We start from the raw sequence: 25,387 nt of genomic DNA, 5'->3' as shown, positions 1-25,387 counted from the left end.
CCCCGGGGAGAACAGGGAGCCCACGTGACTTCCACCCCAGCCTGAGCATCGTCTTCACTCCTGGGTACAGCCCGTCTCCTGCGGCTGCCCTCCCCACCCGCCCGCCATCTTTCCTTCCCGCTGCCCCCTGGCAACTCCAGGCTGCCTGTAGCCTGGCCTGAGAGGCTGTGTGGCCCTCAGAGCTCTCCCCGGCAGGTGGGAGGTCACGGGCGGGGGCTGGCAGCTCACGCCATCGGCCAGCGGGACTGGGCAGCACCCGAGAGCCCGTGTCGGTGGTGTCCACTTAGTCCATCGGGAAGGCAGTTGGTGAATCCCGGGAGCTGTTGGAGGCGCTTGTCGCGGGCACGCCAAGAAGCCATCGGTCATTAACAAGGGGTGCAGGTGGCTTGTACGACAGAGGCTTCGATTTGGGCCTGAGATAAAGTCCCTCCTTTTGCTCATGTAGTCACCCATCTGGAAGCAGTTTCCATACGGCTGACGCCGGGCGAGGTGCTGGGCGTGAAGGGGTAGGCTGCGGGGTCAGCTCGGTTCCTGCTCCCTGGGGGCTCGCGAGCCGGGGGCGGGGCAGTCGTGTAACTGATCAGATCACACCTCGGCTCGCCCAGCCCTAGCACCCCACACCGGAGTGGACCAGACGTAGGTATACGTGGTGAGGATGGCCTCATCCCTGCTGATTCCCGGGCCTGGGCAGAGCAGGTGCTTGGTTGGTGGCCGCTGGAGGGGAAGCCTGATGGGGCTTTGCTACGCACCAAGAGCTCTCCCAGTGCAATCTCTGGGCTCGCTGAGAGGGGATCCTGATTGCTCCATTTCTGTGGAGGCGATGCTAAGTTGAAAGAGGCATTCCCTACCACTTCCGGAACATTCTCGGGCAAGTCCATTGGTCTGTAACACGATAACTAAGAAGACCTGAGCGCTTACGGTGCACTCTCCTGGCATGTGCTAAACTCTTAACCCAGATAATCTCATTTCACCTTCACACGGGGGACGGTCCATTGTTACGCGAGGTGCCTGTTGTGGTCTCCCTTCGGGGAGGAGGGAACTGAGACCAGAGGCGTTAGACAATTGAGCCAAGTCACGGGGCGGCGCGTCGGGGACCCCGGAGCTCCTGGGAGCTTCTGGCGGTCTCGGGACACTGCTGAGAAGCCATCTTGTGCGGGCTTGACCTTGGCCACCGACCCCTTCCTCTCGCACCGCCACCACCAGCGGAGGCTGCGTTCTCCTCCAGGGCCCTCCCGGGCCCAGCTTTTCTAGGAAGCCTGGGAGCTGGTAGGAGCGCAGCTGCAGGGAACAGAAAACATCCCCCGAGTCAAGCAGGTGAGTCTGGGGCAAGAGCAGGGCCCTGGGAAGGAAGGTCCCCCCAGGATGGCTTCATCCATTAGTGCCGAGTAAACGCGGCAGGGGCCCTGGAGGCTCCAGCGGGCCCGGCATGCACCTCTCCTTGACGGCCTTGGTCCCCCCAGGGATGCTTGAATTACTGCCTGCGTGAGCCGCCATGCAAAGGCAGTTAAGAGTCCTGGGTTCAAGTTCCCCCCTGCCCTTCCCAGCTGTGGGTGCTTGGGGCCCGACAGGAGGGCGGCTCAGAGTGGGGAACCCCAGCGGAGTTGTCAGTGGGGCCTGAAGCCTCTGTTTTCTCATCTGTGAAATGGGCACTGAATTCACTTACAAAGGCCGTGACTTCCTCCCCTCCCGCGTCACGTGCTTCCTCTTCCTTGAACCAGTTCTGGGAGACGAACAAGACTTTTCTTAGCCCTGAACTTTTCCCCTGCCAGGCGAGCTTAGGTGACTATTTTCTGGGCTTTCGCTGGAGGCTGAAGGGAGGCGGTTAGAGGCACAGAAGGGGGCCGAGCACTGAAGGCCAGTGGAGGAGAACCTGCCCCGGTGAGGTCCTCACCTGCCAGGGAAGGGAGCCAGAGCAGCGGGGGCGAGACGGGGGGAGCCCAGCACCCGCCTGCGGGGCCTGACGGCACCCTGAGGGATTGGGACTGTCAACACCGCCCAGGTCCTAAGAGGGGGAGCAAGCTCTTCCCTGCAGCCGAGAAAGATCTCTGCTTCCCGAAGAGGAAACTGCGGCTGTCACCTCCACCCTCTCCCCGAGGAAGATCTTAGCCGGGCATTTCCTGCAGTGGGTTTTGTTCTAGGATGTTAATCGATGTACAAAAATAACAGCAGCAGAACAAACAAACCGAGTAGGTGTAGAAATGGCGGAGACAGGGTTCTTGGCTGCAGGACGTCTCAGAACCTTCGATCTGCGACTGTGAGGGGTGTAACAGAAGCGTTTCTCCGAACGGATTTGTCCAGGGACCCCCTCCTCCTTTTTTTTTTCCAATCTGAAAAACCTCCTGTGGGACTCGTGTTCCTTGGAAGCCACACTGGGGAGAACTGTCCTTGTGAAATGTTCCCCGTCCTTTCCCCTGGTCCCCTCAGCCCAGAAAAGTCTGCCGTCTGTCTTGGGTGGGCGGCCGTGCGGGAGGTGGCCCTGCCCCGGTGGGTGCGGACACTCGGGCTACCCGTGGGGGAGAGGGCGTGCCGGGCTGCGTGCAGGCACCCTCTGTCCCCTCTCTGGAGGTCCTTTCCTGGAAGCAGCCTCTACCTGCCCCCTGCCCACACGGCTGCTGGGAGGTGCCATCCCAGACCATCATCCAGCATCCCTGCACGCTGTCCTCGGGGAGGGACGACGGCACGGACAGGCTCTGCCTCGGGCCCCAGGCCCCTCGTCCTGGCCCATGAGGCCCGCTGGCCTCTCTGGACACGCCTCTCTCAGCACAGAGAGCTCTCAGTCCAGAAAAGCTGTCCCAGTCCCGCTTGGCTGCTGCGATAACTCTGGAAAGCAACGCCCTTCTTCCAAGCCTCTGTGTTTACTTCCATAAAATCTTGAGCTCGGAGAGGAATTCCAGTTGACCTCGGGGTAAGCACTCTGACCTCTGTGCCTCACTTTCCCCTGCAGTGAAACAGGGATGGCGCCGTCTGCCTCTTAGGGCTCTTGCAGGGGTGACAAGGGGTCATCTCTTAACGACAGGGAGGACGTTGGTGACGAGGGTGGAGGCCAGCCCACCACACAGGCTTTGTCTGGACCCGCCGTCTCCCCGGCAGCCTTTGTGCTGTGCTAAAGTCCACCCCTCTCTGCCTTGCACCCTTTAGTCCTGGCTGTGCCCTCCTCAGCCACCCGCTAACCCAGGCCCCTTCTCCTCCCCCCACCACCGCCCCCCAAGACTTCAGGAGGCCGTTTCTCACTCAGAAGCAAGTCTGCCTCTTGGTGGAAGTGGCTCACCTCGCGCCTCCTTTTTGAAGGAAACCAGCAGAAACGGGTGGGGCCAGTTCTTGGGTGTCTCGCTGGGAAGGTGGAAGGAAATGTGGCCTCCCGGGATGGCTCCGGAGCGGGGCAGGCGTGCGCAGGAGCCAAGGGGAGGCCCCCGCAGCCTTCCCACAGGGGCTCCTGGTAAAGGTTGCGCCTGGAAAGAGGGATCTGCCGCTCTCAAGAGAGCCAATGAAGCGACCAGAGAGGCTTGTGAAGCCCTAAACCGGGGCGGGCGGCTCAGGAAGAAACGTTTCCGGGAGAAGCGAACCCACGTCTTTGGGCTCCAAGAGTGCCGTCCCCCTCGGGATGGCTGCGGGCAGTCGCCCGCCCTGAGACGCCCCTGCTTTATCGGCTCTCGCGCCCGAGCCCACCCCTGGCCACCGCCCTCCCCGGGCTCCCCGGCAGGCGGTCATGCTCATCCTCCCCTTACTGTCCTGACCTGGACGTGGGTGTTGCGTACAGCATTTTGCACCCTCAGCTCGCTCGGGGTAGGGCGTGGTCAGGCCCGTCGGGTGGGCAAGGAGTCTGGGCTTAGCATTGCTCCTTTTCAAATTCATGACACATGAAATGAGCCATTTTAAAGCGAGCAATTCACAGTGTTACGCGGCCACCGTCTCTAGTTCAGCATGTTTTCATCACCCTCGAAAGGGTCGCCATGCCTCTCATGACGTCTCTCCCTGTTCTCCTATCCCCCGGCTCCTGGCAGAGCCACCAGCTGCCTCCTGAGTCTACGGCTCTCCCCACTGCGCAGATTTCGTAGAAATGGAATCAGGCACTGCGTGCCGTGTTGTGCCTGGCCCTTTTCTCTTAGCATCGTGTGTTCGAGGGTCATTACCCTGTGCAGCGTGTCTCAGGACTGCACTCCTTTTCAGGGACGAGAACTTCCCCGTGGCACGTGGCCCATGTGCTGAGTCGCCATTCATCTGTCCATCAGCCTGGGCTTCCGCCTCCAGGCCCGTGCAGGGTGCTGCTCTGACGTGTGTGAACATGGAACTGTTTTTCGAGTCCCTGTTTTCAGTTCTTTGGGGTATACGCCTAGGAGTGGAATTGTCGAAAACTGTCTTCTTTACTCTTCACAGTGTGCTCTGAGGTGGATGCCGATGGGGAAACCGAGGCGTAGAGCAATGCAGTCACTTGCCTCCAAGGTGCACCCAGGGGAGCCTGACTCCAGAGCCAAGTATTTTCACTAAAGAGCCCACAGCTCTTTAGTTCCTGCCATTTTGCTGTTTGCCTCTTTCCTGGGGGGCCTGGAAAACCCTCCCCAAGGGGCCACGTCCCACATAGAGGAACGTCCAGATGGGCAGCCAGGGTCCCCAGGAATTCCTCCCAGAGCGTTCAATTCCAACTTGCCAGGGCAGCCCCCGTCCCTCTGAGCCTGACAGGGCCACCAGGAGGCTTTCCAGTCACTTATCAGACTTGGCCGGAGTGGGGCAGGTGGGGCGGGAGTGGGGCGGAGCTCCTAAAAGGCAGGAAGTGCCTTTAATCAGTTCCCTGGTGTTCAGTGGGAAGGTTTTTTCCTTCATCACAAGAACTCTGGTCTTTGAGTCAGCAGTGGGCCTGGCTGCCAGTAAACAGGAACACCCCACTTTTCCAGCAAACGCCCTGATCCCAGGCACAGCCCAGAACCTGGGAGGAAGCGCCCAGGGTGGTGCTGTCCCCCCGGCACACCTGGCACCCCCGCGCTTCACTGGAGGCGCCTGGCTCGCCCGGGACACAGTTCTGACAAGTGTACTGCTTGGGTTTCCAAGACCAGGAAGTCGGGGGGAGGCGCATGTGGTGCAGGGGCTGCTGTGCTGTCCTGAGAGCAGGGACATCGCACAGCCTGGGCAGAGGGAGAGAGAAGCAGCAGAAAGGGAAGGGAGCGTGCGGAACGCCCAGCCACAGGGGCGCTTTGCGCAGGGACCCGCAGCTCTCCGCTGCTCAGTAGCTCCTGGTGGCGGCAGTCTGCTGCGGGGGGTGCGGTGATTATGTCACCAGGAAAAGGGCAAAAGACATTCCGCTGCGTCTGTTTAGAGCTGGGAAAGGGGACGTTTCTATTTAAAATTACTTAAATTTTTCTAAAGGTCCTTGGCACTTGAAGGGCAGCCCTGGCTCGTGTTGCCTCTGACCTTGGCCGCCTGGCTGGCCAGTGAAAGGCGGACTTGTTCCCGAGGCTGCAGACGGGTTTCTGCCAGCCTCTGGGCTGTGTAGCCCCTTTGTGCCCCTGCGGGCGGTGGGCAGCACTGGGAAAGCGCTGGGCCCCGAGTCTGTGCGAACGCGGCCCCGTGTCACCGGGGCTTCCCCGAGGTCGGGCCCTTACCCAGCTCTGGTCCCAGGCGGAGCAAAGGGGGCTCTGTTCTTTGACCGCTGTGCGATCGGCCACCAGTCTATTCTTGTAATTTTTGAGCAGCTATCCTCGGCCGTGTCGGAATTCTTTCACAAGTAGTGCCCGTGTTTGCTTCCTTTAAAAAGAAATCCTTGGAGATGAACTTACCAGGTGCAATGGATGTGTCATGATGATGGGAGAGAGTGTTGCTGTGGGGGGAGTGGGGGGCGGGGGCGGTGGGGTTGAATGGGACCTCATATTTTTCATAATGTAATTTAAAAAAAAAAATAAATAATTAATTAAAAAAATAAAATAAAATAAAAAGAAATCCTTGGCAATACTTGTCCCCGTGGAAGGAGAGGGACCAAGATTTGGCGACCGTCAGAAGAGTTCCCCGCAGGCGGGTGAAAGCTATGAGGGAGAGGGGCCAGCCCCAGGAGCAGACCCCTTGCTTCTTCGCCCCCTCTTTTCACAGTCCCTCGCATTGAGGCTTACTGGGGATGCCCGGTCCACTCTGGCCCCAGGCTCCTCTCCTCTGTGGAGGCACTTCAGGGTCCGTCCCTCCCAAGTGGGCTCTAGAAAAGACCGGAGCATCCGAAAGCCTTTATGGAAGATACCGGATACAAGGCCAAAGGGGCTGGATTTTTCTCTGTAAGCAAAGCAATGTTATGAAAACGCATGGCGCAGGGAATAACGCAAACCTCCGGTGAAAGAGTTGAGGATAGAGAGGGGCGTAGAGGGTAAGACTGGAGGCAGGAATCCCAGGCAGGAAGCTTCTGTAATTCTCCAGAAGGAAGAATGAGAGGAGAGAGAACTAGACAAGAGGGTGTCGGAAAGAGGGGATGGGTTAAAGGGGCAAGGGGTGTCTCGACCGGAACCTGTGAGCGACTAGTCGGGCACTGAGGGTGCCAAGTGTGACTGCACGTGAGGGATCGAGTGTGGACAACTAGGAGACTTGGGTGCTCAAGCTGGACCCAGGAAGACAGCAGGGTGCGCCGGGCGGGTGGTGACTTTGAGCTGCCTGGAGGACATCGGATGGCAGTAAGCCCTTTTCTTCAGGAAAGGCCGTGGCCAGGGCTTGTGTCTGTTTTGTTGGACGCATCCCCGGCATTTAGGACATGTTGGGAGCTCTCGTGGCACCCAGGAAGTACTCAGAAGTATGTGATGAATGAGTAACCTGCGAGTCTGAGGCTCAGAGAACGTCTCTTTTTCACTAGAGAAGGTGTGAGTGAAGGAAGCCGAGTCTTCACCCAGCTTTTCCATGATTTGAGCTGCGTGACGAGCTGGTGTCTATTTTACACCTCCTGTGGACAAAAGGAAACCGTCCCTCCTCCTGGCAGGTCACCTAGAGGGTCACCGCGTTTTCTGTGGAGACTGAGGGGGCTGAGCCAGGGCCGGGAGGAGCAGAGCTGGGTGGGAGCAGCGCCGCCCGTGCCTGCTGCGTCCTGTGAGGGGGCAGGTGCGCCGAGAGGGACCCCGTTCTTCTCACGCGGTGTGACCGGGCCTCGTCCCTCACCCCAGCTGTCGGCCATGGCCAGAGGCCAGCAGATGTGTGTCTGTTTGGAAGTGGCCTTTGGAGGAGCCCTCTGAGGCCCTAGTTCCTCACCTCCGTCCAGCAATGGGTGCTTTTCCCTGCGGACGGAGTCTTGGCTGAGGTGAAACCCGTGGGACCTGGCCAGCCCCTGCTCAGGAGAAGTTTCTCTAACCTCCCCGGCCCCCGATAAGGAAGGACGGAGGCTTCTGCCACAAGCCACTGCCACGTCGCTGTCCCCATTACATTCCGCAGAGAAGTCTGCAGTAAACCCTAGATCTGCAGCTGCCCCGTGACGTAGCACCTCTTAGTCAACCCACCTCCCCAGACCTTGGAAGTTCCCGAGCCTCCACCAGGAACGGCTGGAGGGGACCCCCCGTCCTGCCTCCAGCCAGCCTCTCGGCCTGGCCAAGGGCTCGGGGCGGAACGCACCTGTAATGTGGCTTTCCCAGCACACCTCAAAGAGCCCGGTGCTCTGGTCTCCTCCCCCAGCCTCTCGCCTCGTCAGCCCCAGGCTACAGGCACTCCCCCACTTTCCGTCACCCCCCAGACGTGCTCTTCCTTCTGCCCAGATGCCTCTCCATCTCCTTGGCCCAGCAAACTCCTGCTCATGTCTCAAGAGTCTCCTTGGAGCAGTTTCCTCCTTCCATCTCCACAAGAGCCCCTCTTGTGGCCTTTTTCTTATCACATTGGAATCATGAACTCTGTTCTCTGAGCTCCTGGAGGACAGAGCCCAGGGCGGGTGCCCTGGAATGTTTGTTGAATGAATGCGTGATTGCACAAGTCAACAAATGGCATTCTCACACTCAGACTCCATCACTCCCCATTGTGGTTTCTGTGATTTGTTAGGTTTTATTTTTTCGTGCCCCTGACTTTTGCCAAAAAAAGGATTTGGAGTGTCCGTGGGTCTAAATAGCCACTTGCAGTGAACAGAGTCATGTCTCTCCGTCCAGCCTGCCACCTTCAGGCTCTTACTCATCCAGGTTTGTTCAGAGATAGGATTTGGAAACCTGTTGGGTAAATGGGATGCTGAAATAGATAAAGCAACGTTTCCACCGTTTCCACCGCTCTTCTGATAGAATGAGGTGTAGAAATGCTTTTCATGGAAGTGACAAAAAGCACATCGTGCCTTCAGTGTCCCTTGGAGGAAAGGCCTAATAGACAGGCGAGGCGTTCTGTTCCTTCCTTGGAGGATGATGGCTGGTGTTACTGTTATGGCAGCAACGTTGATAATAGAAGGAGGTGATTAGTCAGGGCTCACCTCGTTCAGAGGCTTGTGGCAACAGCCATCCTTGGGAGCAGTCCCTTGGCTCTCCATTTACAAGGCAAGCTCAGGTGCACTGGCTTCCTGATGCCTCATCAGCAGGGGAATCGATCCCCTTTGAGACCCCATGTTCCTCAGGAACCCAGTGAAAACCCAGGCACCTTGGTTTGGCTTTCAAGGCTTTCCCTAATCTGGATCTAGTACAGTTTTTCTGATCAATCTCTCTCCACATCCATCTCTGCCTCATAAACTCCTATTTTCCCTTCAAAACCCAATTCAAGTGTCCCATACTCCCTGAAGGCCTCTTGACTGTCCCCACAGTGGAACGGAGCCCACCTTCCCCAGGGTGCCTGCGCCCCTGTGTCTGCACGTATCCTAGGCACAGGATGCTAGCGGGCTATAGATGTGCCTGACGCCCCAGAGGTGCTGGAGGGAAGGGATTCCAGGCTACTCTTCTCCTTGCTGAAAATGCTGACAATGAATGGGTCGGTATCTGTGTGGAAGCTGGTCTTAGCTTCCTGAGGCCACCGTAGCTGGGTGGCTTAAAACAGCAGGAGCAGCCTCGCAGTGCTGGAGGGCAGCATGCGACATCAAGGCGTGCGTGGAGCCTGCTCCCCCCTGTCTGGAGGGAAGGCTCGATCCCTCCTCCTGGCTCCCGGGGTGGCTTGCCCGCCGCCCCTGGTTTCCTCGGCCTCAGTCGTCACGTGGCGACCTCTCCATCTTGTGAGGTCACATCGGATTAGGACCCCCCAATTCCAAGGGCCAAGAACAAGCCCAAGGAAGTGAAATCTCCCTGGGTCGGTTGTCCCAACTGCGAGAGGATTTGGGACATGCGAGCCACTTAGCACGGTGTCTGGCACACAGGAGAAGCCCAGGAATCATCAGGCTGTGCAGCATTGAGCACCTACTGTGTGCCGCGAATAAACAACATTCCTGCCCGCGTGCAATCTCATAGGGGGAGGAGCCAGACGGAGAAAGAGAGAGAAGTAAAATGCTCAGGATGGTAATTGATGAGTACACAAATAAAGCAGATAGGAGAGGGGATGGGGTGCTGGGGTGGCGGCTATCGATGGCAGGGCCGCGTCGCTTCGTAGTACAGTGGAGGCTATGATTTATCCATCATGCAGAGCTAATGCTGGCGAAGTCTTGGGCCCGCCACCAGATCCGTCCCGAGGGAACCCCCCCGCCAGGTGAAGCCCCCAGCTGGTGACATGCCATCAGCCTTTCCTAAAGGCCCACCGCAGGCAGTATTTAGGGGCATCTTCTGCCTTTGTCAAGCCTACCATGGCAGCCAGGTGTACCCAGAGCCTCCTGTAGGGGTTTCCTCTGAGTGGGGAAACAGAAGAACAGGGAAGAGGGGGCTCTGCCCTCGAGGTGGAGCCACGTGAAGGTCAGTGAAGGTCAGAGGCAGCTGAACAGGCCTGCTGGGGTCCTCGCCGCCTCGGGGCTGGCCTGGTCTTGGTCTGGCTTGATCCTAGCTGCCAGGCACCATGGAGCCACAGGCTGGTTGGAGGCAGCCGTGCAGAGTCCTAGGAGGTGAGCCCATGTGCTTGGACAAGTGGAAAGCGGCATTCTAGCCTCGGTGAATTCAAGTAAAGAGTGGCAGCCCCTCAGTGCTCCTGGCTGGGGTCCTGCCTGGAGGGCCGCCGGGGTCTCCAGGATGTATGAGAAGGGACTTCACCGCCCCCCCCTTACCCCTGGGCTGCTCATGCACAAATCAGGTGATTTTTCTCCAAGAAAGCTGGACCCCAGGGCCAGAACTGTCTCCTTAGGCCCACACAGCCCTCCTGGCCAAAAAGGGGCCCAAGTGAGCTCTCTAGACACCATTAAAAACCCACTCCCTAAAGTAGGAGAGCGGGGCCCAGAGCCTCAGTCCTGCAAGCCGGGCAGGGTACGGAAAGGTCTGGAATGAGGCTCACGGCCTGGATCCCCTCCCGGCTCTGCGGTTCCTGCTGGGTGACCCCAGGCAGCTACGTCACCTGGAGCCTCGGCTTTGTCACCCGCCAAATGGGAGCAATCGCGGTGCCTGCCTCCAAGGGTTCCAGTGATGGCCCGTGTCCGCGTCAAGCCTGGGAGTGGGGGCTCCGATCCCACAAAGACCCGAAGCAGGTGTCTTCTAGGGGCTCCCCGGGGATGTCTGTGATATATAGACACATTCTTACCATCACTCGGCCGGTTTCCGCTAGAGCCCACCCACAGGCCCTCTGTCTTTTGAAATTCTGCCCACCCAACCAAAGCTTGTTAGGATGCAATAAGCAGAGGCGATACTGGCCACACTTAACGTGGACATGGCGTAGGTATGAACCAGTCGGGGCGGAGGCCAGCTGTAAACGGTGGTCCAGCTGCAGACCACCTGCCCCCGCCCGTCTTTTCTTTAACACAAGCCCGCCCTGCTCCGTCTGTCCACGTGCCGGTCTGATCAACACCACGTAGCCGGGACCACCAGAGCACCCCGAATGCTTTCGGATTCTGGTCACGAGAGAGCACAGGCATCTTTGGATCGTGGAAATTTCGAGCTGAACTTCCTTCATGGAAGACCGGCCCTCTTCGGCCCACACCTGCGGGGGGGGCGGGCTGCTATTTCCTTTTCTCTCCCAGGACAGACCTGTTCACCTGCCCATGCTCTCGTGCGAGAAAAGGCTCCTAAGCCCCCATTCTGTGTCTTGTAGAAGAACTGGCGTTAGCCTAGAAAACAGGCAGGGCGGAAAGCCGACGACGGAGACCTCTGCGCGGCCTCCCTCCCTTCTAGCCACGCCGGGCGGCCAGCCCCGGCCTGCCCCAGCCGGCTCTCGCGCCATGGCGTCTGGCCTCCGTCAGTGGAGGCCGCACCTGCTGGAAAGGATGACTCAGCGGAGACGTGCTGGGACCCGTGCCGGGCGCCGGGCAGGGCTGCGCCGGGACTGAACACGCGGTGCAGGTGACCCGTGCCTTGGCACGCGCCCGAGAACCGCCCAGCCGCCCCGATGGTGCTTTTAGCTACTTTCCTGTCTCCGCGCACCTGTCCAGGGTCCTCGGGCTCAGGGTGGCTCCCGTGGATGCCGAGGGGGGCCCGGGCAGGTCTGTCGGACACCTGCGGCTGGCCGAGGTGGGCAGAGCCGGCCTCGGGCAGGAGGCGACGCCAGCCTGGATGCTCTGTCCCTAAGCGCCTCTTCCTTCCATGTCCTCCCACCTTGCCTCCTTCCTCCTTTTTCCGTGGCCAAGTGGGTGCTCGCCGGATGCTGGGCGCCACGGGCCCTGTGGAGGCGCAGGCACGGCAGGGACTGAGAGAGCGCGACGAGCAGGATTCCTCTGGTCTCCCCGGCGCGCTGGCAGGTGACTTGGCATCTCACTGCCTCGTGGGAAAAATCACACGCCCACCCAGAGGCTCCTAACCAAGTCTGACCCGTGTGTGGAAAGGCCACCCAGGTTGCCTGACCCACAGTCAGGTTTCCACGAGAGGGACGCGGCCCCTCCCTCTTCCCCCTCCCCCGCCCCCTCTCCCCTCCCCCTCCCCCTTCTCCCGGAGCGGGCGCACAGGGGCTGATGGAGAGCAAGGACACATCAGCTGCTGAGGCGGGGCGGGGCGGGGGTTGTCTGTGGAGGGAGAGCCCCCCTCACCTCCCCCAAATGTGCACAGGGGTTTTCACAGCAGCCTCGTTTCTTAGCACCCCAAACTGGAAACAACCCCCGTGTCCATGAACAAACAGCATCCATCCCCACAGACGGCGACAGTCTGTCCCCACAGAGGACAGTGGCCCGTCCCCACAGAGGGTGGTGTTCCGTCCCTCCTGAGGGCGGCGGCCCGTCCCCACCGAGGACGCTGCAGCACTTTAGACAGCGTAGCTGTGTCTCTCAGATGTTCCACTGAAACGAGAAGCAGGGCGCGGAGCGCGGGGAGGTGGCGAGGAGTGCGGCGACCTGCGCTGGCTGCGGGGCGTGCCCTTCTGCCCCTGCCACACTGGCCTGCTAGTATCCCAAGACGTCCTGAACTAAGGGAGGAGGCAAGAGGGATGAGAGGGCTGGGGCAGGAAGGAGAACTCCAAGGAGCAGAGAGGGCTGGGCGCCGGGGGCTGAGGCGTCCCTGCCCCCCACACCCCTCACTGAGCAGCTTCCCCTCCGCCCACTCCGGCTCCGGCGTCCCCTCAGGGAAGCCCTCCCACCCCTCCCCGGCCCCGATGACCTGCTTTCCACAGGTGTCGCCACTGGCGAGTCATAAAGCCCCCTGGCGCCCCCAGGACGGGCTGTGGGTGCGTGGGCAAGACCAGGACTGCCCTGGGGTCAGCGGCCCTGCTCCATGTGTGACCAGGTGTGGGTGACCCCCCCCCCCCCGACCAAAGGGGACCCAGCGTGGCCCACAGGGCCCAGCACCTGCTCCGTCCACCCCCCTGCTGCCGTGGGCGGTGGGAGGCATTTCACCCCAGCCCCCAAGGGCCTCGACCCCTGCTTGAAGTCAGAGGTGCCCATGGCTCAGAGGCCAAGGCCCGGACTTCCCTCCCCCTGCCCGTGCCACGGAGGCCACTGCGGCTGCAGGCCCCGATGTGGGAGAGGTGCCCTTTGCTGTCATTAAATCTCTTGAGCCATTTGGCCATAAAGGGGGCAGCTGCGGGCTGTGATTAATGAGCCCGGGATGGGCCTCCCGACTGTCCCCGTGGAGCGGCCCGGGGACAGCCTCGCCGGCCGCAGCCTCCAGGCGCCGCTCGGCCCATGCCGGGCACCGGGCTGTCCCCCCGCCCCGACGAGCCCGCAGCTCCCACAAGCCCCTGCCGGGCCCCGGGGAGGGCTGATGTCAGGCGAGACTGGGGGGAACCCCTGGGGCGCCCTGGGGACCCGCCTTGACGATGAGGGAGGAACTCAGAGAGCATCTGCGCGGGGCCCGGATTCCGTTTCAGACCGTCAGAGTTCTTAAAAAATCTTTCTGCTGATGTATAACATACATAGGGAAGAGTGTCTGTGCCGTGTGCCACTTGAATTTTCACGAAGTGAACACACCGTGTCACTACCACCCAGAGCCCCCCTCATGCCTCTTTCCAGGACTGTCTGCTCCTCCCTCCAGCATTCTCCATACCAGGGTAACCAGTAGGGCCACCAGCCCACCCGGTTTGCCCAGGACTTTCCCAGCTTTAGCAGTGAACGCCTGGGAAGCCCCTCCGTCCCCAGCACACTAGATGGCCTGTCGCCCCACTGACCAGTGTGCCAACTTCTCCCAGCACAAGTGAAGGTTTGCCTGTTTTTGAACTTTTTATCAATGGAATGATAGCGTGTATTCTTTTGTGTCTCGCTCCTTTTGCTGGGCATCAGGTCTGTGTGATTCACGTATTTGTTGGGTGTCCGTGTAGATCATTCTCATGGCTGTGGCTACTCCCCTGGGCGACGGCCATTCTTCTGTCAATGGGCGTTTGGGGACTTTCCAGCTGGGGGCTGCAGTGAGCTGTGCTCAGGGACACTTGTGTTCAGGTGTTGGAGAGAACACACGCAGGCTCTCCTGCCCAGCAGTGGACTTGCCGGGCTGTGGGGGGCTCATAGGCCCAGCGTCAGCAGCACCTGCCACGCAGCTTTCCACAGTGGTTTGACACTCTGACCCCTGCCAGCCATTCGGGAGCGTTCCGGTCACTCCGTGCCCACGCCAACACTTGGCATTATCTGCTCTTTCCACCTGAGCCGTCCTGCTGGAGGGGGTGTGGGTGCGCCCCTGATTTTGGACTCATGGGCTGTTGTGGACAGACCCAGGACGTGGCATCTGAAGGTGTCGGTTCTCTCCTCAACCCTGTCCTGGGTGGTGTTGATACATGGTGCCCCCGCCTGGCGCCTCCAGCGGCGGTCTCTCGAGGTTCATGGGAGCCAGGGGGCTAGCGGAGGCAGGCAGCGCAGCGCAGATGCGGGAGTGCGCGCAGGGGGCCGCCGGGGCATTCCTCAGCCCCGGGGAGTGTCGGGGTGGGAGCCGCTCAGACCATTCAGGATGGGGCAGCAGCGCCGGGGGAGGGCGCCCAGCGCCAGGGCCCGCCACCAACCCCATTGGGCCGGGGCTTCGGCAGGGCCAGCGCCTCTGCAGACTCCCTTCCTGAGGTCCTGTGAGCCGGGGCGAGTTGCTCGGATGGCGCAAGTGGCCCTGAGTGTGTGAAGAGCGCACGCTCCAGGGACACGGATTGCCATCGGTCTGAACCACCATTTCTGTGGATCATTGGTCTCTGGACTGGCTCATGCGCTCTGTGATTGCAGGGTGCGTCCACAGCCATGGGCTAGCAGTGGGCTGTGCCCGGGAGGGGCTCTGTTTGTTGAATGACTACATGACTAACGCCCCAAGGGAAGCTCTGGGGAGGGGTGTATGTGGAGGGGCATGACGTGAGTGTTTCCCTTTAGCTCTGAATCTTTGGTAAAATTAAAATTATTCCTTATATCATTAAGATCAACAGCCTGGTTGTAAGGATGAAAAAAAATGTATTCATTAAGAGAAGGCGTTTTCAAAAGACACATACTAGATAAATGTTTGGTGTTATTTTGAACCATGCTAACCCCATGTGACTTTAAATTTAAATTATGGGAAATTAAATAAAACTTAGAAGTCAGTTCCTCCTTCACACCAGCCTAATTTCAAGTTCTCAGTGGTCACACTGGGCTACTGCTACTGTGTTGAATAGCCCAGATATTGTACTTTGCCATTGTAGCAGTTTGATACAATTGATGAATTTCAAGAAGAAATATTGGATTAGGCTTGGAATGTGATCTGTACCTGGGCATGGCTGAGTTACAATTAGGGCGTTGATAAAAGGCATGGTGAAGAACAGAGCTCAGGGCTTTTAATGCTAGGCGTTTGATGCTGAGGACTTGAACTGGAGCCCTGGGAAGTCAGCACGCAGAGGAAAGAGAAGCCAGCCCCAGGAAGGAAGGAACCTTGAAAGAGAGAAAAGCAAGCCCCAGGAACGTAGGAACCCAGGAAGCCTGAGCCCTCGCAGACGTCGCAGCCATCGTGCTCCAACATGTTCCAAATAGGCTTTGGTAAGGGAAGTCACGCTTTATGGCCTGGTAACTGTGGGCTCCAGCCCCAAATAAATACCCCTCATAAAAGCCAACCAGTTTCTGGTATTTTGCATCAGCACCCCTCTGGCTGACTAATGCAGCCGTCATCACAGAAAGCTCTATAGGGCAGCAGTAGGCTAGAGTTAACTGTCTTGCGGAAGAATTCAGAATACTTCTCCCAACCCCCGAGAAAAGGAGGTAAAGAAAACACCATAAAACAGAAGAGGAATGTCATTTCTCACTCAAAGCCCACTGACCCTTATTTTACACATAAATTTAACGAGTGTGGCCATGTTCTTTCATCGGTCACAGCAGTGAAGCAGGAAGTCACCTTTTGGGGACAGAAGGGATGCCTGCGGCGGCAGGAAGCAGCCGTTGGCATCAAGGAAACGATCGGATAACCAAACAAAACAGACGAAGCCGAGCTCGACCCAGCCGGTCAGCGTGGCAGCCGCCGCCTGCCGCCCCGTGGCACCGAGAGCTGTGGGTGGGCGTAGCCGCCTCCAGCAGCGGTTAAGTCACAAGGGGGTGTGGGGAGAGTTGTTCTGGGACGGGGGGCCGGACCAGCCCATCCAGCAGCAGGTTGTCTCCCGTGACATTGCTTCCGCTGCAAAATATTTAAAGAGATTAAATATTTGTGGGATTAAAGAGAACGCCAAAATATTTTGACAGACCTTCCCCAAATGAGCACCGTGGGTGTCTGCCCCGGAGGCCGAGTCCAGCCGGGGGTGTCCCGGGGTCAGGGTGGCCGTGGGGAGACGCATGGTCGTGAGCCGCGGAGACCCCCGCAAGGCGGGTTCCGGCTCCGGTCTCTGTTCCTGGCTCATTTCCCTGATTTGAATCCGTGCTTGCCTCGTGCGTGCGCCCAGGAACGCAGGTTGGAATTCGCCTGTGGCCAGGCGCGCTTGGCAGAGCGCGGGCGTGCAGGACGCAGCCTCGGGACTGCGAGCTGTCATCCCCAGCGTCTCTGAAGGGCAGGGGGCTTCGGCGTGCCTTCGCCTCTGCGTGCCTCCGTTTCTTCTGCCACACTGAGATAATGGGGATAAATACACCCCCGCGCCCACCCCGCACCGACAGGTTGCATGACGTGATTCAGGTGAAGCCCTGGGCCAGGGGCCAAGCACCTGTGTCACCCGGGGCTCCTGCCGCACCTTGCCTGGTGCGTGTGCGTAGGATGTTTCCTCCCACTGTCGTGGAAAAAACGTGCAGCGGGGGGCTGCAGCCTGCTCCCCCAGTCCGCACCACACCATGGTGTGATTTCTTTTTTTTTTTCAATTCAATGTACTGGACGCCTATACATGTAATTTCACCAGGATTGCTGTGCCCTTGCCGTTGTTGGCACTTGCTTCACGGGTCAGTAGAGCCCCGGGGGCTGGAAGGGACTCCCCACGGCACACGTGACACACCTCCTTGGAAGCCTGGGTGCCGTTGGGGGTGGGAGTGAGTCCTTCTTTGGTGTCTTTGTGCCCGTGGGATGGTAGTGCCTGGAACGGGGCCGGGCGAGCCGCCTCCCATGCGGCGACGCGGTGGCTTCCCCATATGGGCACAGGCGACACGCACCGCCGTGGGGACCCCGCAGGCCATGGCCGGCAGCCCTCCGTGCCCGGGCCGGGATCCTCGGCTTCCCATGCCCTCCAGCCTTGCCGCGGGCGGGAGCTCACGCAGGGTGTTGCAGAACCAGCTTTCTCCTTCGGGCACCGGGCGCCTTTCCCACGTGGGCGGTGGGGTCAGCGTGGAGCCTCTACCTGGAGGCTCACGGTCACTTCTAGAGAAATCGCCGTGGAAATCACAGGCCAGTTTGGGGTTAGGGAGCTGGTTTCCCAGACACGTGCGGGGAGGCAAGGCGGGGACCGGGGCTCTTGGGGGCTGTTTCCGGGGTGGCCTTGCCCCCAGGGCCTGCCCCCTTTGTCCAGGCAGGAGGTCTGAGAAGGTGCCCGCTTTAGGGTGGCCAGCTCTGCGTCTGGCCTTCTAGCCTCCGGGTCCCACACTCGGCCACCATCCAGGCCTTGCAGGGGACGCTGGGAAGAAGCTCGCTCAGGAGCACATGTGGGCCGGGGTCCTCTCTCCCTGGTCGGCGAGTGAAAAGCCGCCAAACTGGCCCCACTCCACCCCCGAGAGTGAACAGACAACGGCTCTCGGCCCTTTCCCAGGCTCCCGTGGGAAGCCAGCGTCCCCGCGTGCCAGGGTGCCGGCCCACGGGCTCCGCATGTCCAGCATCCTGCTTGGAGCTGCCCGTCCCCAGGCAGTCTCCTGCCCGGGCCAGCTGGAGGCCAAGGACGAAAGCCCCTCCAGCTCAGCCAGAGGTCCCAGGTCTCTTGACTATCTCTTTGAGGAGAGCAATTTGGCAACGATGTAAAATACGCTCTTATCCTTTGCCCCAGTAATTTCATTTCTGGGAATGTGACCTAAGGAAATAATCCTAAATACAGGGCAGAAAAACATGTTTCACAAGGATGTCCATTGTGGAGTTGTTTACAGTAGCAGAAAATGAAACAAGAACCCTGTCCAATGGGATGAGGAAGGAGGATGGTCAGGTAAATGACGATCGAATATTTTACAGCCACTGAAAAAATAGTCTTGAAGGTAATTGTTCAGAAAATGGTAATTACGTTTTCTGTTTTTTGTTGTTGTTGCAAAATTATATATACTGTATGATTTTGGCTCTGTAAAAAATTAGGTATAAAAATTAATTGGGAAATAAACATACCAAAGTGCTAAAGGCAATCACAATGTGATTTTGATATGATTTTGTTCTACTCGTCTTTTTCCCAGTTTCGTTAATATTCATGCATTGCCTTTTTTAAAGTTCGTTATAATATACATGCCGTAAAAGTAATCCTTTCTGGTGTACAGTTGTGTGAGTTTTGACAGCCATGGACAGAGAAGTCACCACCACAATCAAGACGTAGAGTGTTTCTGTCCCTGTCCCCTCTGTAATCTGCTCCTTTCTCCCCTGCTGTGCAGCCTCTAGGTGGATGTCATCCCTCCGGTTCTGCTTATCCCAGGGTGGTCTGTGAGTTGATCACACAGTGTGTCATGCACTTTCCTACTTTTAGGAGAAACCTGCGATCTATGTAATGTCCTCTTAGACCTCGTAGAACTGAGTTTCCAAGCTTCCCTCGAGAGGAGAACGTAGCTTTTCTTTTATCACATTCCATGCCTGCCCTGTGCAGGAATCTCCTCCCCAGGACCTCTGACCCCACGTTCCCAGAGTCCTCTGCTCTCTGTAAAAAGTACTTGGCACGAGGGTTAGGGTTAGCTGACACCTGAATCCTAAGGGCAATGCTTGGGGGACCCCCACCCGCCACGTGGCCCTTCACTAGCCCCACATGGCCGACTCCGGGGATGGTGGTGACAGGGAGGATGACGATGTAGCAGCCACAGACAGTATCGACTGTATCTTTAAAAATAAATCTTTTATTCTTGAATAGTTTTATTAAAATTGTGAAAGTAACAGAGATCTCCCGTATACCCCACGCAAGGGTTCCCCTATTGGAAACGACTCCTACTGGAACGGTACTTTTGTCACAACCAATGAACCAACAGCGGTACATTATTATTAAAGTCCTTACTTTATCTGGAGTTCTGTGCTTTCTACCTAATGTCTCTTTCTGTCCCCGGATCCCGTGTTATGTTTCGTCCCGTGTTTCCCTTGGCTCCTCTTGGCTGGAGCGGTGTCTCAGCCTTCCCTTGCATCTGATGACCTTGGCAGTTATGAGGGGCGCTGGGAGGAGCTGGTGGAATGTTCCTGCACTGGGGTTGCTGGGGTTTTTCTCCTGGTTGGTCTGGGGTGATGGGTTTGGGGGAGGAAGATCACAGAGCTACAGGGTCTATCTCCTAACAGTTCATTTTCATTGAGCTCATCAGATGCTCCAGTGTGGTGCTAAGCCCTTGACAAGCAGGAGCTCCTTTAACACTCCCCATAATCCTACCTGTTACATTCTCGTGTTCCCACCGGGGAAGACAGGCTCAGATAGGTACAATAACTTGTATTAGGTCACACAGTAAGTGACCCAAGTACAGGTCTCGATTCTGAAAAATCTGCTTTTAGCCAGTATTGCCTCAAATAATGGAAAAGCAATGCATCTGCTTTTTTTTTTTAAGGAGGTCCTGGGGTTTGAACCTGGAACCTTGTGCATGGGAGGCAGGCACTCAACCATTGAGTTCCTTCTGCTTCCCAGTGCATCTGCTTTTTAAAAACAGTACATATGTATGTAGGCCCAACCTTTCCCCAAAAATGCCTTTGTTGCAACTTCTGGTTAAGGCCACTTTAAGAGAGCTAAAGCAGAGGTAGGTGGTGGCCAGGGTCGTCTTAAGCTGTACGGCTGTTTCTGCCCGCCAAGCCCCATTGCGTAGCGGGCCTCGGGGGGGCTGCGGGGCAAGCGGCGGTCTCGGGGCGTCTGCTGTGTGCGCAGGTGTGATTCTAAAGAAGCGAGGCCGGCGCGCGCCCGGCCCAGACGGGCGGCTGCTTTGCTTTGTGGCCGCAACCCCCCCCCAGGGCCCGTGGTAGCGCCTGCACTCGCTGGGCTTCTGGGACTGGAGTTTCACGTCTCCATCCTGCCGGGTGCAGCCCAGTGACCTCACCGAGGTGCCGGACGGCCACGTCCCCGCTCGTCCCTCCGGCCTCTGTGCGCGTTGGGGGCCAGGGGCTCTGGGGCTTGGGGCCGGCAGGACCTCAGGAGGAGGAGAGGCTGGCGGGGAAGGCAGGCCTGCAGGGGTCCCCCGCGGGCAAAGGGCAGCTCCCAGGTGTGCTAGGGGGTGTGCTATGTTTAAAAACATAGGTGAGTAAAATATTCATTCACTTACTAGGAAAATAACAAGCGACTCCCGAGGCCAGGCGCCGTTGAGGCTCTTGGCACAGAATAGAGCGAAAATCCCCGCGGCCACAGTGCAGCCACGCCAGCAGGGGAGTGACAATGAGTAATGACTCCATCAAGATGTGACCCCGGGTCAGGAAAAGAAACCCACAGCCTGCCCGTGCAGGCGCCTGATCGCGCTGACACTGCCCGGGACGAGACGGACCGTTAGGGCTGGAGCATCCACTGCAAAGTCCTGAGAACGTGATAGCACAAGCGATCCCGGCGCAGGGCAGCGTGGCGCAGGGGAGACCTGCGGGGCGAGGTTTGGAGGCACTGCTGTCAAGGAGCCTTCCCAGTGGGGGCACTGGCCACCCTAGATGGGGGGCGGAGGTGGGGGGGTGAGAACCGGCGAGGCGCCATCGGCCTCCTCCTCTCTGGGCCCCCCCAGGTCCCAGCACCAGTGTCACCCCCCAGGCCCGCCCGCCAGGCTCCTGCAGCAGTGCCCGGCCCCCCAGCCCAGCCCGCAGGCCCCGGCGTGTCACCTCCTGCCAGCCCTGCGCCCGGCGGCCTTCTGCGTGCCTTTGCGCTGGCCCTGCACCCTGGGCTGCTCTGTGCCCCCCGTCGTTCCGCAGCGGCCCCAGCCCCCAGCCCTCCCTGACCACCCGTCTGAAGGAGCAGCTGCCCGGCACCACAGCCTGAGTCTTAGAGCAGCGCTTCCTGCCGTGTGATAGTTTATTTACTTAGGTGTCGTGTTTGCTTAGGGGCCCCACGGGGCTCCACGGAGGAAGGATGCCACCTGCCTCGCTCCCCACTGTGTCCCCAGTGCCCGGCATGGGGCCCGGAACTCTGGAGATGCTCGAGAAATGAATGAACACGTCCGTCGGTCACTGCCGTTAGCTCCTGAGCAGCCAGCCCGCCCCTCCATCCCCGCATGTCACCTTTGGTGGACAGAGTGGAGCATTAAAAACCCAATGGAGGTGTTATTTTCACCACTATCCTCTTAAGTTTGAAATGATTTCAAAATAAAAAGTTAAAAAACAGGAAAAGAAAGCCCTAACGGAGGCCCTAAATCTGGCCGGTCTGGCGAGTTCCCCCCCTGGGCCTCGCGCTTTGAGTTGCCTCGCCTCCTGCGTGCATTGCAGCAGAGTGGTCAGGAGCCTGAGTTCCGCCCTGGCCACCCCAGCTGGGTGACCTTGGGCAAGTCAGTGCCCTCCTGGGCCGCCTCTGTGCAGTGGGAGGGAAGTGAAGCCCCACTCTCCAGGTGCCGAGGGCTGCAGGTGCCCGCGAGCGCTCGAGGGCGCTGAACTCTCCCCCCCTCAGCTGTGCTCCACTCGCTTCGGCGACTCGTGACATCCAGCTTCTAGGGCCACAGTGACAGGGACAGTCCCCAGGCCCCCTGCCCCTGTGCCTTCTCTCCAGAGCCGCAGAGAACAGTGAGTGGCCGTGAATTTGTCTTACCACCGCCCACCCCCAGCGCTGGCCAGCGAGAGCCTTTCTCATTCTTTCTTTCAACACGTGTCGCCGAGCCCTCGCCATGTGCCAGGCGGTGCAGAAGGAGCTTGCGGTCTAGCCTGGGAGGCCGACGTTTAATAGATAATCGCACAACGGGAGGATACGAACGACGGGATAGGGTGGGGATGCGCCTGTGTTTCAGGGCCCGCAGGGGACGGGTGCCCCCCTCCAGTTCTGTTGAGCTGAGATCTAGAGTTGCCAAGGCGACAGCCGGGAGTGGGGGGGTGCAAAGGGGCGCCCCGGGCAGCAGGAGCAGTGCGTGTGAAGGCCGAGAGCACGCGGGGCCCGCACACCGGGGAAGGGGGCTTGTGGTCGGAGCGCTGGGAGCCATTGACGGATGTTGAGCCGAGGAGCTGCCATCTTGAAGCATCGCTCTGTGGGGAGAGGGAGGCCGTGAGTCCAGCGGGGAGGCTGCCGACACCTGATGGGCAGGAGATGGCGGTGGCCTGGAGATGGCGCGGGATGGAGGGATCTGGACTCCGTCCTGCCTGGGCCCTGCAGGTGAACGAGCCACCGTTCTTGCCCTCAGCCAGTTCTCCGTCTGGGGCCTCTGCTCTCCTTGACGCTGGCATGAATTTCCACCATAGGACACCCGCCCCCAGCTGGACGCTGCCAGCCAGGAGAGACGGAGCTCCCTGGGGTCCCCGGGGGTGCCGAGTGCCGGTGCCAATTCAGTTTGCTTGTCACCGGAGTGGGGACATCTTCGGGAACCTTCTTCTGAAGCTCGGGCGTTCCGCTTGAACTTGTAACCGATGCACGTGTTTTTCTTTTTCCTGCAGCCGACTGGGTACATGGAAAACTCGGTGTCCTACAGTGCTATTGAAGACGTTCAGCTGCTGTCCTGGGAGAACGCCCCGAAGTACTGTTTACAGCTCACGATTCCTGGGGGAACTGTCCTGCTGCAGGTAAGAACATAAACATGAGTCAGCGCCTTCTTCTCCCTCATCCCCTCAGCGCCCTCCGCTTTCCCCCGAGGGACGAGGGACGGAGAGACGTCTGAGTGTCGGGGGAAGGGCTGTTGAACGTGGGGCTTTCTGGTTCTTCCGGGAAAACGATGGAGGTAGATGCTGCGGCTCGTGGGGGCGGGGGAGGAGGAGGGCGTGCGCGTGGTCGAGCTCCCACTGCGTGCCGGGCTCGGCCTTGAAGCTCTTCTCCTGCAACAAGGTTTGCAGGTTTCTCCTGACACACTCAAGAAACAGGTTTCATGATTTCCACTTCACACCTGGGGAAACTGAGGCACGCAGCTTCGTTGTTAAGCCTGTAAAAAGAACGAGCCACAGACGCTCCCGTTCTGCTGTGCTCCACGGGAGGGGCGTCTTCCCTCTTTCTGACCTGGGTCTTAAGCGACTCCCATGGAAGTATGAGCTCTTTCCTGAGAAAAATGACCAGGCTCACGATTGGAAATGACAAAAAAACGTGACGCAAACCAGCTGGGGCAACGAGAACGTAATGCTGTGACTGTATTAATTTCGAAGTGCAAACGAGGACTTCAGGCAAAGCTGGACCCAGGACCCAAACAATGTTGATAATCGGGGTCTTGCTGTAGCCCCCAGCTCCACTTCACAGCGTTAGTGTCACAGACACACAGGGTCCCTCCCTGTGCAGGAAAGACTGGCTGCTGCAGCCCCCAGCCCCACCCTTAGAGAAGCGGGGACTTTTTCCTCCTGGTCTCTTCGTATAAAATCTCCTGGAAGGTTCTCATTGGCTCTGCTGCAGGTCCCTGCACCCCTGACCACAGGGAGCTGATGGCTGGCCCGGCCAGGACCAAAGGGTGACTGGCAGGTCCACAGGGAAGGAGGAGATTGGACAGAAACGACCGGCCACGGGCGCACAGGCGTAAAACACATTACAGATGGTTGCAGTGGGGTTCACCCCAAATCCCAGGCGGGGGCGCCTCATCTGGAGCCCGTACGCCCGGCCGTGGGAGGAAGGCCGGCGCTGGCCTTGCCTTGAGGAGCTCTTTCTTCCTGACCCCGTCACTCCGGGGAGTCCTCTCAGCCCAAGGAGATGCTCTTCAACTCTCTTTCTTGCAAAGTAACCACTGGGTTGTGTCACCGCACTGGAGCAAAGAGTCAGCCGGCCCGCCTCCCGGGAGCGTCGGCGCTCAGGACGCCAAGGTTCACGGCTGACCGCAGTTAGAACAAATCCCCTTCTCTCCTCTCCTGGAGGGCGCCAAAAGCCCAGCCTGCTTCCAGGCCGCTTTCTTCTTAAATCACACGACAGACTGTCCGTCTTCCCCGTGCCCCCTCCCTCTCCACCTCCAGCCAGCAAAGCTTCTCCCCTCCCTCCCTGCTCTTCCCTCACGCCTCTCCATCCTCGGAAGGAGCCCCTCGGCCTCGGACAGACGTCCTCCGCTCCCTGCCCCTTTCTTGCCTGCTTGAGCCCAAAGGCTGTGACAGGGCGGTCAGTCCCAGCCCACTCCGGTGGCGGGAGGTGCAGGGACGGGAGGCCGGTGGGCAGCGGCGGGCCCCTGCGGCCAGCCGGGAGGGCGAGGGAGGCCCGTGCGTTCCACGGAATGCTGGTCGTGCTGTTACCACGTGCCGGGCCTCTCCCCAGAGCTGGGGAGGACGGCGAATGCGCCCCGTCCTTGAAGAGCTCCTGTCCCCCTGGGGAGACGGGCAGAGCCGTAAACAAAAGACTGCCGAGTTCACGGCCAGCAGAGAGGCCTGTCCCAGGGGGCAAGGCCCAGAGGAACGAGTGACTCACTCGTCCTGGGGGTACCAGGGCAGGCTCCCCACGGATGGGGACATTCGAGCGGGGCACTGCGGGACGAGGAGGTGCGTGCCAGGACAAGGGGAGGGCGCCGTCCTGGGCGAAGGGAATGGTGGGCGCGAAGCACGACCTTGTCAGGGGAGGCGTTTGCTGTGGCCAGAGGAGAGAGAGGGGGAGCTGCGGGGTCGCGTGGCAAGCGGCCAGAGTCTAGGGTCACGGCCGCATCACGCCAGCCTGACGAAGCCACGCGCTGTAGTCTGAGGGCAATGGGGAGCCATTGGAAGCTCTTAAGGGATGACAGGGACACAGCAGCTCCAGCACGTGCTGGAGAGGGCTCACCCCGGTGGCGGGCAAGGGGACTGGGTCTGTGAGGGGCAGAGAGCCGCGCTGGGGAAGGCAGGCGGGAGGGAAGCCCTGGACCTGGTCCAGGAAGAGGAGGGGGGCCCCCAGCGCTGGTGGGACCCCCCTGCTCTGCCAGCAGGAGGGGCTCTCTGCTTCCTGGCTGGGAGGAGCCTCCTCTCCCTGCCCCCACCCCAGGGACCAAGGGGCAGCGGCAGTGCTGGCGAGGCAGGTCCCGGAATGTCCCTTTAACCCAGGCCGTGGCCACGGGCCCAGCCGCGATGACTCGTTCCACCCGGGGCCTCACGTCAGAGCTCCCCCTGCCGTGCTGACGAGGCGGGCCGCGCTGCTCCCGCATCCTGCTCGCCCGGCCCCTGCTCCAGGAACAGGGGCCACCAGCTCGTCCCCGGAGCCAGAGAGGAGGAGGAGGCGCAGGCGGAGCAGGAGCAGGAGCAGGAGCGGACCACCGTCCTCAGCCCTGAGCTGGACGCTCAGCTCAAGCAGGGGACGCAGGTGCAGCCCCCACCCCCACCACCCCGGGGAGCCCAGGTGGGTACAGCCCCCACCCCCACTGTCAGCCTGTCCCCCGCCGTCATCCCCGTCAGGCCAGGGGAGGCAGGCCCCGGCGGGCTCCTGC

At 59.6% G+C, this 25,387-nt stretch overlaps 1 protein-coding gene across 1 annotated transcript in view; it reads left to right on the top strand.

Moving 5' to 3' along the window:
* CMIP (c-Maf inducing protein) overlaps positions 1-25,387 on the top strand; it is a 226,521-nt gene that overhangs the window by 116,344 nt on the left and 84,790 nt on the right. The window contains exon 2 of the mRNA XM_058279658.2: positions 22,479-22,604. Within this exon, the coding sequence (XP_058135641.1) occupies positions 22,479-22,604 (126 nt within the window). The remainder of the gene's footprint in view (positions 1-22,478; positions 22,605-25,387) is intronic.

Source organism: Dasypus novemcinctus, chromosome 18 (assembly GCF_030445035.2).
Source record: "Dasypus novemcinctus isolate mDasNov1 chromosome 18, mDasNov1.1.hap2, whole genome shotgun sequence".
Classification (NCBI taxonomy): Eukaryota; Metazoa; Chordata; class Mammalia; order Cingulata; family Dasypodidae; genus Dasypus; species Dasypus novemcinctus.
The sequence above is the reverse complement of the archived record's forward strand: the minus strand, read 5'-3'. Positions and strand labels throughout refer to the sequence as shown.